The sequence below is a fragment of the Sebastes fasciatus genome, chromosome 5 (genome assembly GCF_043250625.1).
Source record: "Sebastes fasciatus isolate fSebFas1 chromosome 5, fSebFas1.pri, whole genome shotgun sequence".
Taxonomy (NCBI): domain Eukaryota; kingdom Metazoa; phylum Chordata; class Actinopteri; order Perciformes; family Sebastidae; genus Sebastes; species Sebastes fasciatus.
The window spans coordinates 1248914-1263247 of NC_133799.1; the positions used below are offsets into that span (position 1 = coordinate 1248914).

At 42.7% G+C, this 14334-nt stretch overlaps 1 protein-coding gene and 1 long non-coding RNA gene across 2 annotated transcripts in view; both read left to right on the top strand.

Moving 5' to 3' along the window:
* Positions 1-8078, top strand: part of gabra5 (gamma-aminobutyric acid type A receptor subunit alpha5) — a 38119-nt gene extending 30041 nt beyond the window's left edge. The window contains exons 9-11 of the mRNA XM_074636757.1: positions 2996-3148; positions 3349-3560; positions 6340-8078. Of these exons, the coding sequence (XP_074492858.1) occupies positions 2996-3148; positions 3349-3560; positions 6340-6630 (656 nt within the window). The 3' untranslated portion in view covers positions 6631-8078. The remainder of the gene's footprint in view (positions 1-2995; positions 3149-3348; positions 3561-6339) is intronic.
* A 2363-nt stretch (positions 8079-10441) lies between these two features.
* Positions 10442-13843, top strand: LOC141768463 (uncharacterized). Its single transcript, XR_012594071.1, has 2 exons — positions 10442-13380; positions 13698-13843. It is a non-coding gene; the product is annotated as an uncharacterized LOC141768463 (long non-coding RNA).
* The last annotated feature ends 491 nt before the right edge of the window (positions 13844-14334 follow it).

A 14334-nucleotide genomic window follows, 5' to 3' on the forward strand; every position in this document is an offset into this window, starting at 1 on the left:
GAGACAGAGAGAGACGGAGGGAGAGAGAGAGAGAGAGAGATGGAGAGAGAGAGAGAGAGAGAGAGAGAGAGAGAGAGAGAGAGAGAGAGAGAGAGAGAGAGAGAGAGAGACGGAGGGAGAGAGAGAGGGAGAGAGACGGAGGGAGAGAGAGAGAGAGATGGAGAGAGAGAGAGAGAGAGAGAGAGACGGAGGGAGCGAGAGAGAGAGAGAGATGGAGAGAGAGAGAGAGAGAGATGGAGAGAGAGAGAGAGAGAGAGAGAGAGAGAGAGAGAGAGACGGAGGGAGAGAGAGAGGGAGATATACAGGATGCAGATTGTGACAAGGGATTAGTGAGACAGAAAAATCGGATTTTGCCAGGAGAAAGCAGCAGTCATCTGTGGATTTCCTCTAGTTGATCAGACTCCACGGCTCCACGGGAAGAAAAATCCTTCCAATGCTTCATCTTCACTTGATTAACAGGAAACCATGATTCCACCACAAACCTCATTCAGTTCACACTTCCATGTTCAGAGGAGCAGTCTGGCCTGGAGGTGGTCAAGTCCTCGTACAGCCTTTAACCACAACTCCCACTGAACACCTCCAAACTGAGACATGTAATGACAGAGAGGAGTCTCAGAGTCTCAGAGAGTCTCAGAGAGTTGTTTTGGTGTTGCATACAGACATACAGGATGTTGTGCTCGTTCACTTGTGGTGTGTGACTGTTTGGAAGTCCCTCTTGGAAAAGGATATATACTGTATATATTAGGGCTGTAAAAGTTAACGTGATAATAACGTAAATTTGTTTTAACACCACTAATTTAGGTTGTAGTGGGCTCAGTTTTAAAGCTAGAAAAAATTATATAAATATAAATTATATATATTATAATATATATTATATATATATTTTAGAGAATGTTTTTCGGACATTTCTCTGACATTTTTGGACATTTTTTTTTACATTTTCCAGACTTTTTTTCGGACATTTTTGGGACATTTGCCCCCTTGTTAACCTGCCATCCCCCCTTCCCCTAGTAACAGAATATTTTAGTCTCTACTGCCTGACTCATTGATTTATTTGACTGAGGTTTGTGTAAGTTAGACTCTATGGCCCCGACCACCAAGCCAGACTGAAGATACTGGTATCATATGAAACTTTAATGAATCCATCGGTACCAACCAGGTCAGACCAGAAGGTCATGAAGGAGGTTAAATAACGCTCCAAACTACATTTTCACAAGGAAAGCAGCAGTCATCTGTGGAAATCCTTCCAATGCTTCATCTTCAGTTGATTAACAGGATACCATGATTCCACCACAAACCGGTTCCTCAACGGTTTAGTTCACACTTCCATGTTTAGAGGAGAAGTCTGGCCTGGAGGTGGTCAAGTAAAACTCATACAGCCTTTAATCAAAGAATGTATATCGCTAAGAAGTGAAAGTCAATAGTTGGTTCCATTGCAGCGTCAGCGTCAGCAGAGCTCGCTGACTCGCGTTGTGAGGACCAAACTATTGTGGGCTCTGATAAGTCTCCGTGCAGAAGGAAACATGCATCTACTCATGGACGAGAGGCTCGTGCTTGTGAAGACCGTGGATGTAGAAGAGGTTGTGTCTTTGGTCCGGTAGGAAAGGAGCTCTAGTTTATTCTCAGTAAAACCCACCTCACCACATGTGACCTGAGGACACCGAGAGTGAACAGACTGGAAGCTATTAATAGACTCATCATCCACCTTCATTACCATGAACACACAGGCACCGTTTATGAAACACCGTCCTGCTGCTGTAACCCCCCCCCCCCACTACAGCACCAAATGTGTGTTAATCCGCAGCTGAAAATAGTCCCCATCGAATGAACTATTTAACCTGTTTGAGTAACGTTTGTTAAAACTACAGGTCTTTGGAGGAGGACTCCTCTCTGCTGTCATTAAAAGCCTCTGTTGTGAGGAGTTCAGTGGGTGTTTTGTGTCGTCCTTGGACGCTGTGATGATTAAAGCAGAGAGATGAAACTCTGGTGCTTTTTTGGCTGCCACCATTTTGGACTGAAAACTCCACTGAGTGTGTGTCCATGGATGTATAAAGAGACGTCTGTAAATCAGAGGATAGAAATCAACTTCCCAGTAGGAACACCTAAATATCCCTCATTTAAATCATGATGTCCTAAAAGTAGTAAAATGAACTAACAGCTGAATCCAGATTTATTTACTTCGCCATAATGAACGGTCATCAGACCCACGGGACCGCACCGCCCTGCACGCTCATATGACATATCCCGTTCTGACAGCTTCCTACTAGCTATATATATATGTATATATATAATAGTCTCACAACAGTATTCTTTATTCATATTCAACATTAATTATTACTAGTTATTATCAGATGGTTAAAAGGCCTAAAGTGAATATATGATTAATAAGATCAACAGGGATTTGGACAGTTATTATAATTTATTAACAATCGAAACATACAATTAATCTGCTCTCCTCAAAGCCACCAGACTCCATAGAGAGAAACAGTCATTTTGACCTCGCTGATTACCAGCTCTTACCGTCCTTCAGTCAAACTGGACAGAAACAAAATAAAACTCATCAAAACCGTCTTTGTTTGTCTTTCCACTGTTCCAACAATCACCAACTCTGGTTCGGTCGAAATAAACTCTTAATTCACAGAGTTAGATGAGAAAAGAAACAGCCGTTATATGCTCTCCTCAAAGCCACCAGACTCCAGTGACGGAAACAGTCATTCTTCGTTCTTCATTCAAACCCGACAGAAACAAAATGAAACTCATCAAAACCGTCAAAAACAATCACCAACTCTGGTCTGAGAGTTTGAAAGAGAGACTGAATGAGAAACAGATATAAGAAAATAAATAACCAGCGTAACATTTTAACTGTTTACTAACCTTGTTTTCTGGTGCATTTGCGACGTTTAAAAAACTTGCATATACGCACTAATTTTGGTGGAAGGTGTAAAAAAGGGTTTAGGAGTAGTCAATATACTCTTCATCCTGCTGTGTGCTCCAGGTCAATACACCGTGATGATGGCTCACTTCTACCTGAAGAGGAAGATCGGCTACTTCGTCATCCAGACCTACATGCCCTGCTTCATGACGGTGATCCTGTCGCAGGTTTCCTTCTGGCTCAACCGGGAGTCGGTGCCAGCGCGGACCGTGTTTGGTGAGCCTGAATGAATAAACCTGTTGAATTAATGCAGAGTTTTATTTGATGTTGAATACATGAATTTAAATTATGCACATAACCTGGTGTTGCTCTGAAATGTGCCCTCCCTTCACTGCGACTCTAATCTGCTGTAATAGATCCAGAATAGTGAGTCTGGTCAGTAGAAGTGACTCAGTTTTCTCCTCCACCGCCACCAGGTGTGACCACGGTGCTCACCATGACCACTCTCAGCATCAGCGCCAGGAACTCGCTGCCTAAAGTGGCCTACGCCACCGCCATGGACTGGTTCATCGCCGTGTGCTACGCCTTCGTCTTCTCCGCGCTCATCGAGTTCGCCACGGTGAACTACTTCACCAAGAGGAGCTGGGCCTGGGACGGGAAGAAGGCCATGGAGGCCCAACTGCCCAAGGTGGGAGGACTGTTTAGTGTGGTTGTTGATTGTGAAGACTCACGTTGTTGGTACCAAACTATTCTGGGCTCCGAAAAGTCACCAAGCAGTAGGAAACGTGCATCTACTTATGGACGATAGGCTTGTGACAGCTATGTATTGCTATGTATAACAGACCATTGCTATGTATAGCAGACCGTTGCTACGTATAGCAGACCGTTGCTACGTATAACAGACCGTTGCTACGTATAACAGACCGTTGCTACGTATAGCAGACCGTTGCTACATATAACAGACCGTTGCTACGTATAACAGACCGTTGCTACGTATAACAGACCGTTAGTATGTATAACCGACCGTTGCTACGTATAACAGACCGTTGCTACGTATAACAGACCGTTAGTATGTATAACAGACCGTTGCTATGTATAACGTACCATTAGTATGTATAACAGACCGTTGCTACGTATAACAGACCGTTGCTACGTATAGCAGACCGTTGCTACGTATAACAGATCGTTGCTACGTATAACAGACCGTTGCTACGTATAGCAGACCGTTGCTACGTATAACAGACCGTTGCTACGTATAACAGACCGTTGCTACGTATAACAGACCGTTAGAATGTATAACAGACTGTTGCTACGTATAACAGATCGTTGCTACGTATAACAGACCGTTGCTATGTATAACAGACCGTTGCTATGGGCGCAGCTCTTATGTCGGACTCTGGAGGACCGTTTTTGTGTCTAAATATTGATTTCTTCAGTTAGTAGCCGTGTAATAAGCGGGATAATGTTGGTCATTATTGTGCAATAATGACCAGCTCGCTGTACATTATCTCTTACATAGTTAACATCACAGCAGCTTTAAACTCTCTTGTAGGTTCAGACTAAAAGCTGTTTGAAGTTGACTCTCCTTTCATTCTCTACTCTGTTCATTGAAGAGTGGTGGTGTGGAGAAGGAGGAGAGGAGGAGGAGTGAAGTCACACATGGTAATAAAGAAAGAGATGAAGAAGTTCAGAGATGGTGGATCAATAGACTCGTAGTTCAGCTGGTTGGTGTTGTGGCTCAGAGCCAGTTCATTATCGATCCTTCACACCTTCACCGGCCAGCTTTTATCCTCCTCTTCCTCTTCTCCTCTATATGTGTGTGTGTTCATAACAACCTGGTTTATTATGTTGGACGAATGTGCAGCACCTTGAACGCTTTAATCCCTGTGTCTCTGTCCCTCTCTACAGAAGAAGGACCCTCTGTTAATCCCTGTGTCTCTGTCCCTCTCTACAGAAGAAGGACCCTCTGTTAATCCCTGTGTCTCTGTCACCTTCTACAGAAGAAGGACTCTCTGTTAATCCCTGTGTCTCTGTCTCTCTCTACAGAAGAAGGACCCTCTGTTAATCCCTATCTCTGTCCCTCTCTACAGAAGAAGGACCCTCTGTTAATCCCTGTGTCTCTGTCTCCCTCTACAGAAGAAGGACCCTCTGTTAATCCCTGTGTCTCTGTCCCTCTCTACAGAAGAAGGACCCTCTGTTAATCCCTGTGTCTCTGTCCCTCTCTACAGAAGAAGGACCCTCTGTTAATCCCTGTGTCTCTGTCTCCCTCTACAGAAGAAGGACCCTCTGTTAATCCCTGTGTCTCTGTCCCTCTCTACAGAAGAAGGACCCTCTGTTAATCCCTGTGTCTCTGTCTCCCTCTACAGAAGAAGGACCCTCTGTTAATCCCTGTCTCCGTCACCTTCTACAGAAGAAGGACTCTCTGTTAATCCCTGTGTCTCTGTCTCTCTCTACAGAAGAAGGACCCTCTGTTAATCCCTATCTCTGTCCCTCTCTACAGAAGAAGGACCCTCTGTTAATCCCTATCTCTGTCCCTCTCTACAGAAGAAGGACCCTCTGTTAATCCCTGTGTCTCTGTCCCTCTCTACAGAAGAAGGACCCTCTGTTAATCCCTGTGTCTCTGTCTCCCTCTACAGAAGAAGGACCCTCTGTTAATCCCTGTCTCCGTCACCTTCTACAGAAGAAGGACTCTCTGTTAATCCCTGTGTCTGTGTCTCTGTCTCTCTCTACAGAAGGACCCTCTGTTAATCCCTATCTCTGTCCCTCTCTACAGAAGAAGGACCCTCTGTTAATCCCTATCTCTGTCCCTCTCTACAGAAGAAGGACCCTCTGTTAATCCCTGTGTCTCTGTCCCTCTCTACAGAAGAAGGACCCTCTGTTAATCCCTGTGTCTCTGTCTCCCTCTACAGAAGAAGGACCCTCTGTTAATCCCTGTGTCTCTGTCCCTCTCTACAGAAGAAGGACTCTCTGTTAATCCCTGTGTCTGTGTCTCTGTCTCTCTCTACAGAAGAAGGACCCTCTGTTAATCCCTGTGTCTCTGTCCCTCTCTACAGAAGAAGGACCCTCTGTTAATCCCTGTGTCTCTGTCTCCCTCTACAGAAGAAGGACCCTCTGTTAATCCCTGTGTCTCTGTCCCTCTCTACAGAAGAAGGACCCTCTGTTAATCCCTGTGTCTCTGTCCCTCTCTACAGAAGAAGGACCCTCTGTTAATCCCTGTGTCTCTGTCCCTCTCTACAGAAGAAGGACCCTCTGTTAATCCCTGTGTCTCTGTCTCTCGCTACAGAAGAAGGACCCTCTGTTAATCCCTGTGTCTCTGTCCCTCTCTACAGAAGAAGGACCCTCTGTTAATCCCTGTGTCTCTGTCCCTCTCTACAGAAGAAGGACCCTCTGTTAATCCCTGTGTCTCTGTCTCTCGCTACAGAAGAAGGACCCTCTGTTAATCCCTGTGTCTCTGTCCCTCTCTACAGAAGAAGGACCCTCTGGCTCTGTCTAAGAAGCCCAACAACACCTGTTCAGCAGGTGTGAATTACACCACCAACCTGACCAAGGACGCGTCCATCTCGACCATCTCAAACAGCACGGCAGTTCAGCTCAAACCCTCCGAGACCAAGCCCCCCGACCCCAAAAAGACTTACAACAGCGTGAGCAAGATCGACAAGATGTCCCGGATAGTGTTCCCGGTGCTGTTCGGGACCTTCAACCTGGTCTACTGGGCCACGTACCTCAACAGGGAACCGGTGATTAAAGGAGCCGTTTAAAGCTCGTTCATCCTCCTGATTCAGGATCTCATCTCTAAATCAGACCTTGTATCATAGACCCCCTTCACACCCGGCATTAATATGGCTTTTTAGGTGATTGGATTATAATCGGATATGATTGACCAACGCAGTGAAGATGGATTCAAACTAACTCCAGAGGTGGTCAGGGACGCATTGTGACCACATTCAAGTGGAAATGTGTTTTCAATCCACTTACAACAACTACGGAGATATCACACACAACTGTTCCAAACCAGCGAGGAAGCAGCTTGTCAAAATGGATATTCCAGACATTCATGGACGGAGTCAAGACGACACTTTTCAGTTTGGTCTGACAGAAGTCTAAAAGTGAAACTTGGCAATTCATATCGCAGCCGAGTCATTTATGAAGATCCGCTAAGCTAACGGTGGAGAACGGCTCCAACGAGAGGAGGATGTGACGTTTGGTTGTTTGAGCGATCGGATCTCAATGTGGACGCTGGAGACCAGAGGTGTGGACTCGAGTCACATGACTTGGACTCGAGTCAAACATTTGGTGACTTTAGATGATTTGTCAAACTAAAACTGGACTTGGACTTTTACACCAGTGACTCGTGTCTTCTTCTCTTGGACTCTTGGAGCCTTTTGATTTGAAAATACCTGAAACCTTCCTCCCCCAAGCCCAAAGGATTAAAAAGCATGTTTTGCGTGCATGAAGATGATCAACTGGCCCGTACCGGAGGACATGTTGGGTTCATTTACTTTTAGAAAGATCCTTTATTGTTATGTTTTATTTTTGGAAAGAGGATTTACTCGTTGGGAAAAAAGCTGAACTGAACAAACTGGATTTCTATCTTTTGTTGTTTTCTTGCTGATGGTATTTTTTTGTTGAACTCTGCACCCTTATTATAATTATTAATATCATTGGGACTTGCACTTCCACTTAATTCCCCAGTTCCACTTTGTTTGAACCAATCTGACAGCATCCAATCAAGTTGCAGGAGAAAACCATGAAGAATTTCATTATGACTTGTTTAGGACTCGAAACTCAAAGTTTAGGATTTGAGACTTATGCCTACCAGACACTAGGAGACCTTGAAAATACTTTTAAAAGACTGAAGTCTGGCACCCTCTCACATCTTAAGACAACGTGTCTTCACTCTCAGAGTTTTAATCACAGACTATAATATTTTGCAAAGACTGGGGGTCTTACAGGGTCACTATTTACAAGACTACAACTAGATTCCTTTAGAGATGATGTCACTTCCTGCTCCTGGTGGAAATTTACAAGAAGAAAAACTGTTGAGAAATAAGTGGACAGAAATTGCTGCAGCCATTGAAATCCCCCGGCGAAGAGAATAGAAGCAAAGAGATGAAACTCCGTTGTTTTGTTTGTTTTTTTACAACAGTCGCTGCCGCCATTTTGGACTGAAAATGCTTATTATATTTTAAATATGTTAGTGTTCGACACAGACCATTTGGGTAGAATATAACAATAGAATAGAAATAATTTGTGTTTTACTTTTGTACGGCACTTTTTAGACGGACGTTTTACTGGCGTCCGGTAGTCGCTTTCAGTCCAAAATGGCGGAGGCGAGCTCTGCTACTGGGCGTTGATGTTGCAATGGAAGGAACAACTGACTTTCACTTCTTGGCGTTATACGTTCTTTGTCCCCAGTGAGTTTAACTACTAACCACTTGCAAGCTAACATTAGCTACTGGTATGTTTGCTATTAATCTACAGCTGAAACGTACGGTTAGCTTGTAGGCTAATAACAAACATTCCAGTTGCTAACGTTAGCTGGCAAGTAGCCCCATTTGGGACAGTGGTTAGTTATCTAGCTTTAGCATATAGTATACTCAAAGAGGAACTCTTGTTCACTCCACAACTCCACCAGTTTCCTCCATGTTTACTTTCTACCCCGTTTGCCGCTTCCTGTTTGGTGCTGCAGGGAACGCTCCTATTGGTAGTTGACAATGTTTGATTTTAATGGAACGTCAAGACGAGAAAACGACTTATGACTTCAGACAGCTCGGACTGAATTTATGGCCACCTCGCACTAAAAGATCCAAATCCACGGGACGACTCCAGCAGAACTCTCTGACTTGACTCCGACATTGGAAATATGTCTGCGACAATGAACTTGCTTGAAAAGTTATTTGGTGTAAGATCGGCATTAGTTGTAAACAATGACTTGGTCCCTCCTCTGCTGGAGGCACATTGAAATACCAGGTGTGAATGTTATCAGGTTGTATTGCCAGGTGTGAAGGGGTCAATAGATGTTTTTTTAGGATAACATTGCATGTCTGTCGCTTCAGGAAAATGTTGCCTTGAGTTTGTACATGTATGATACTTTCCCTTAAAGACAGTTTCATTTATCTCATTTGTTGTCGCTGGTTAGTTTCTGACAAATTCTGATATATTTGAGCATTTCTATTTCCTCCATGCGTCTACAGTAGATGATGGGACCTACCGAGCGAGGCCAGATGCTATGCAAAACTACATTTCTACTGTGTCATCATCTCTCTACAGCTCAACGGCTTTTACCTTTTTGTGAACTCTTACTTTGTACAAATGGAGCCGGAGGTCCAGGTGTTAGTCTGGGCCCGGGCACCCATGGGGACTTTGCTTCCTTGTTAAAAGCAGATGAATAGCCATGCTAAATGTGTTGCCTTCAGAGTGTGATCACTCATCATGAATGCACTGAAAACCTTCTGCAGTTACGTATCCAGAAGACACATTTACAACCTTCATTAAGTCGTCTTCTGTTGGACCGTTTTTCATAGATTTAAAGCTAAAGTGATGATTCTGTTTCCAGGTCTCTGTGCTGAGACTCCTGTCTGTATGTCTGTCTGTAGGTCTGTAGGTCTGGTTTAGGTAGTTTAAGGTTACATGTATATATTATGCTCTGCTTTTAGAGAAGTACCACTAAGCCAGTTAGCTTCTTTGTTATTGCATTAACAGCAGCCCAGTGTTGAAATGAGCAGAATAGCTTGAGCTTTGGCAGTTTTGACAGAATATAAGATGCTTTTTTTTAAAAACATTTTGGGATCAGTTTGTTGTTTCTATATTATTGTTGCTTTGATGAAATCTTCTTGATACATATTTGGATGCTTTTTTTTGTCCTCATCTAGAGATCTAGAGTAACCGCCGTAGTTCAGAGACCGAGTTCAGGTTGTTCAGGCTCATCAGAGAGACAGAAAGTCACAATGATTGTTCCATTTTCACCGTTATCGTCTTTAAATCATCATTTGTTATTTTCAGGGCGTCGTTAAGAGGTCAAGTTTTAATACAAAGTTGACATTAAATGAGTGATATATTAAAGGAATAGTTTGTCATTCGGCGAGAGTCAGATGTTCAGATTGATAACGCTCTCATGTCTGAACAGTAAATATGAAACTGGTTAGCTTAGCTTAGCACAAACACTGGAAACAGGTAATTCCATTAAAGGAATACTTGAATGAGTCTGTACACTAAATATGGAGCTACAGCCAGACGACATTTAGCTTAGCTTAGCACAAAGATGGGGTTAGGGTTAGGGTTACAGGGTTAGGGTTAGGTTTGGGTTAGGATTACAGGGTTAGGGTTAGGGTTAGGGTTACATGGTTAAGGTTGGGTTAGGGTGACAGGGTTAGGGTTAGGTCTGGGTTAGGGTTACAGGGTTAGGGGTTGGGTTAGGGTTACAGGGTTAGGTTTGGGTTAGGGTGACAGGGTTAGGGTTAGGTCTGGGTTAGGGTTACAGGGTTAGGGTTTGGGTTAGGGTTACAGGGTTAGGTTTGGGTTAGGGTGACATGGTTAGGGTTAGGGTTACAGGGTTAGGGTCAGGGTTAGGGTTAGGGTTACAGGGTTAGGTTTAGGGTTAGGTTTGGGTTAGGGTGACAGGGTTAGGGTTAGGGTTACAGGGTTATGGTTAGGTTTGGGTTAGGGTTACAGGGTTAGGGTTAGGGTTAGGGTTACAGGGTTAGGGTTAGGTTAGGGTTAGGGTTAGGTTTGGGTTAGGGTTAGGGTTAGGGTTAGGGGTTTAAACAGCGAGACTAGCTTTGTCCGAAGTGAAGTAATCTTCCTACCAGAACCTCTAAAGCTCATTAACACGTTGCATCTTCCTTGAGACTTTCTTGACTTGCGAAATTATCTTTAAAATGTACAAACATCATCTGTGTGATTCATGGAGCAATTCAAACAGGACCAAAAAAATATGTGTCTCTCTCCGTTGACTACAGTTTATGTTTTTTTCTGAAATAAGGTCCCATGGTGGTCCACCGGAAGGGGCGGGACTTCCCCTCTCTTTGGTCCTGTGACTCCTGGGACATGTTGACCTGTGTTGCAAAAGAATTTCTTCCCGTCTGAAGCACACAAACACGCCTCCCGGCCGTGGACAAGTTGTGATTATTGTCTCACTTTGCTGCTGCTTGGTGTGTTTCCAACATTATAGCGCACTAGTGCAGTGCTAGTTCATGGCGTGCCCGTTTGGAGCGAGCCGATTGCTTGGCTCCTAGTAGCCTCGTGGTATTGCTGCTTGCAGCGTTGTCGGGGGCTCCTGCCCGTGTCGGAGCGCGTGGCCAATTGCTTGGCGCCAAGGACGTGCTGCTGGCAGCGCTGTCAAACACCGCTCATCGCTAGATGACTCCAGGAAGTGAAGAGGAGTTCGGTTGTAACTAGGGATGCACCGATACCACTTTTTTTTCAGACCGAGTACAACTACAAGTACTCACATTTGGGTACTCTCCGATACCGAGTACCGATACAAGTACTTCTCTGTGCCAAAAGACCCTTGTTAACAGCCAGCTGGAGGGTGTGAGCGACACACGGCAGGCTGGGGAGTCCCGCATACTCTAGGTCGGCTTGGAAAGGCTCGGGAAGAGGACCCGAAAGATGGTGACGAGAGGTTAACGTCACACTGCCGTAAAGTGGCATCGGTGCCGTTGTATCGGAGCCGTTTTGCGAGTACAAGTACATGAGCACAGTATCGGACCCGATACCCGATACCAGTATCGGGTATCGGTGCATCCCTAGTTGTAACGTTAGTCTATAAAGCATCCAGCAGCAAGAGTGAACTGCGGACCCCTGAAGCCCCTCCCCCGCTGCTGCAGAAAGCCAAGCCTCCAGGAAGAGCGCAGGTCGTTGATGCCAATGTTCTTAGTGGCCAAACGGCGGTACTACAACTTCTGTGTCCGTCACGTGATGCCATCGGGCCCAAAAATACTTTTTCCCACAGACTTACATTGGGAAAGAGACGTCTGTAACTCAGAGGATAATTTATTTTGAGGTGAATCAACTTTAAATAAGTTGTAATGCGCCATTGAGACACTCAAAGGAATGAACGGGAGCCTCCAACGCTGTATCCAGTTCTCTTTACACGTCCATGCACAAAGCACTGGTCGCTTGTTTACTCAAAGTTTATTAATATTGAACATGTCATATGTCCAAATTGGATCAAATTGGACAAATCACTCCTTTTGGTCCACAGCAATATGACCGCCAAGTGTGAAGTAGATCAGATGAGCGATTCTCGAGATATGAGAAGGACACACAGACACAGATTCCTCGCTTTATAGTTAGAAGTAGAGTAGAGATGCCGATGTTAGTGTTAAACTAACTAGTTCTCAGTTTGTGTCGACTTTACACTCAAAATTAGATTACAAAAAAACACAACTAACAAGAGTTAGTGTTAGTTGTTAATTAGTGAGCTTTAGAGGTGCTTGAAGGAAGATGTATTAACCTTTGGACAGAGCCAGGCTAGCTGTTTCCCTCTGTTTCCAGTCTTTATGCTAAGCTAAGCTAACAGTCTCCTGGCTCTAGCTTCATATTTATCAGAGAGTGGTTTTAATCTTCTCATCTAAGTCCATCTTGTATCATGATCCTGGGATCGCTGCATGCATCCGCTCCCTCAGAGTCCGTCCTACAGTCTCCACTCTTTGAGCCTGTCGTCTGTTCGGGTTCAACTATGAATGTGATCATGTGACTTTATGCCTTCTGCGTGGCCGCCTCTATTTAAGACGTTTATGGAGCGCAACCAGTCATATTGTATTATTACAGCGAAGTGACTTTTAGGTACCGGCTGTTCTTTAAATGCAAATATCTGAAGCAATAAATAACGCTCATGTAATGAATGACTTCTGTTTATGGTAATAATATCTGATCACGTTCATTCTGTTGATGTCTTTTTACCCAGATTTGATCTTTTTCTAGATATGGCTATATTCTCTGATTAATTTAAGCTCTGCCGCTATGGAGGACGGAACATGTCAAAATCAATAATAAATAAATAAATGACTCGATAAATAATTAAATATGTCATTAAATATAGAAAAATAGTATTAAATATAAATAAATGATTTGATAAAATGTGATATAAATTGATTTCTGTTTTAATTTGCTTCTTTATTTATTTACCTTTGTATTCATTTCCTTATCTATTTATTTATTCCTTTGTTTTTATTTTCCCTTTTATTTATTTTTGTTTTTATTTGTATTATTTTTTTAATTAATTAATTAATTAATAATATTATTTTTGCTACATTTGTTGACATATTTATTTATTTATTTATATATTTATTTTATATTTTGGCAGGTTCCGTCCTCTGTTTAATTTTTCTTTTTAATTGTTTATGTATTTATTTGTATTCATTTTTTAATTGATTTATTTATTTTTAATATTATTTTTGTTACATTTCATGACATATTTATTTATTTATTTATTTTTGGCAATTTTGGCAGGTTCCGCCTCCATGCACCCCTCCCTCTTTGAAAGCACAGTGCTGTCTGACCCGGTTTTATTACTTTTTAATTATTTATTATTATTTTATTATATTAAATTATTTGTAATATTATTTTGCTACATTTAATGACAAATATTTATTTATTTATTTATTTGTTTACTTAATCTTCTGTTTAATTTTCCCTTTAATTTATTCATATATATATTTGTATTAATTTCTTAATTAATTAATACATTTTTAATATTATTTTTGCAACATTTAATGACATATTTATTTATTTATCGAGCCATTTATGTATTTATTTTTTTTTGGCAGGTTTCGTCCTCCATACACCCTCCCTCTTTGAAAGCACAGTGCTGTCTGACCAGGTTTATTTATTGATTGATTGATTTTTGTAAAATACTTGTGCAGATGACCGATGTCGGGGTCTGGACCACAATGAAAACCTGAACTTTGTTTTCCTTCTTAATTGTTTTGCATACCTGATTCCAATAAAGCTTCACTGACTCCATCAGTCTCCTGTTGTCGGGCTGAGAGCTTCCAGATATATATATATATATGTATATATATATATATAATAGAGTATGACGCAGTAGACGGTGTATTAATGTACATATTGAGATCTATTTCCCTGGTGGACGTGATAAAACGCTGCTCTAATCTGTCCTGATGGAACAACGGTCCTCACGTGCTGCTCTGCCTTCATTACAGCCGCCTCCAGAGATCATGCTGGTTGACTCGTAAATCCATCTTGGGGGTCTCTAGTCTGTGGCGGCAACATCTGGCTCACATCTGTTTGTCGAGGATTTAGCTCCATTTAAGTTGCTTTTTCCATTCAGCCGGTCAGTATACTCTACTCTACACTACTCTACTCTACACTACACTACTCTACTCTACACTACTCTACTCTACACTACTCTACTCTACACTACTCTACTCTACACTACACTACTCTACTCTACACTACTCTACTCTACACTACTCTACTCTACGCTACTCTACTCT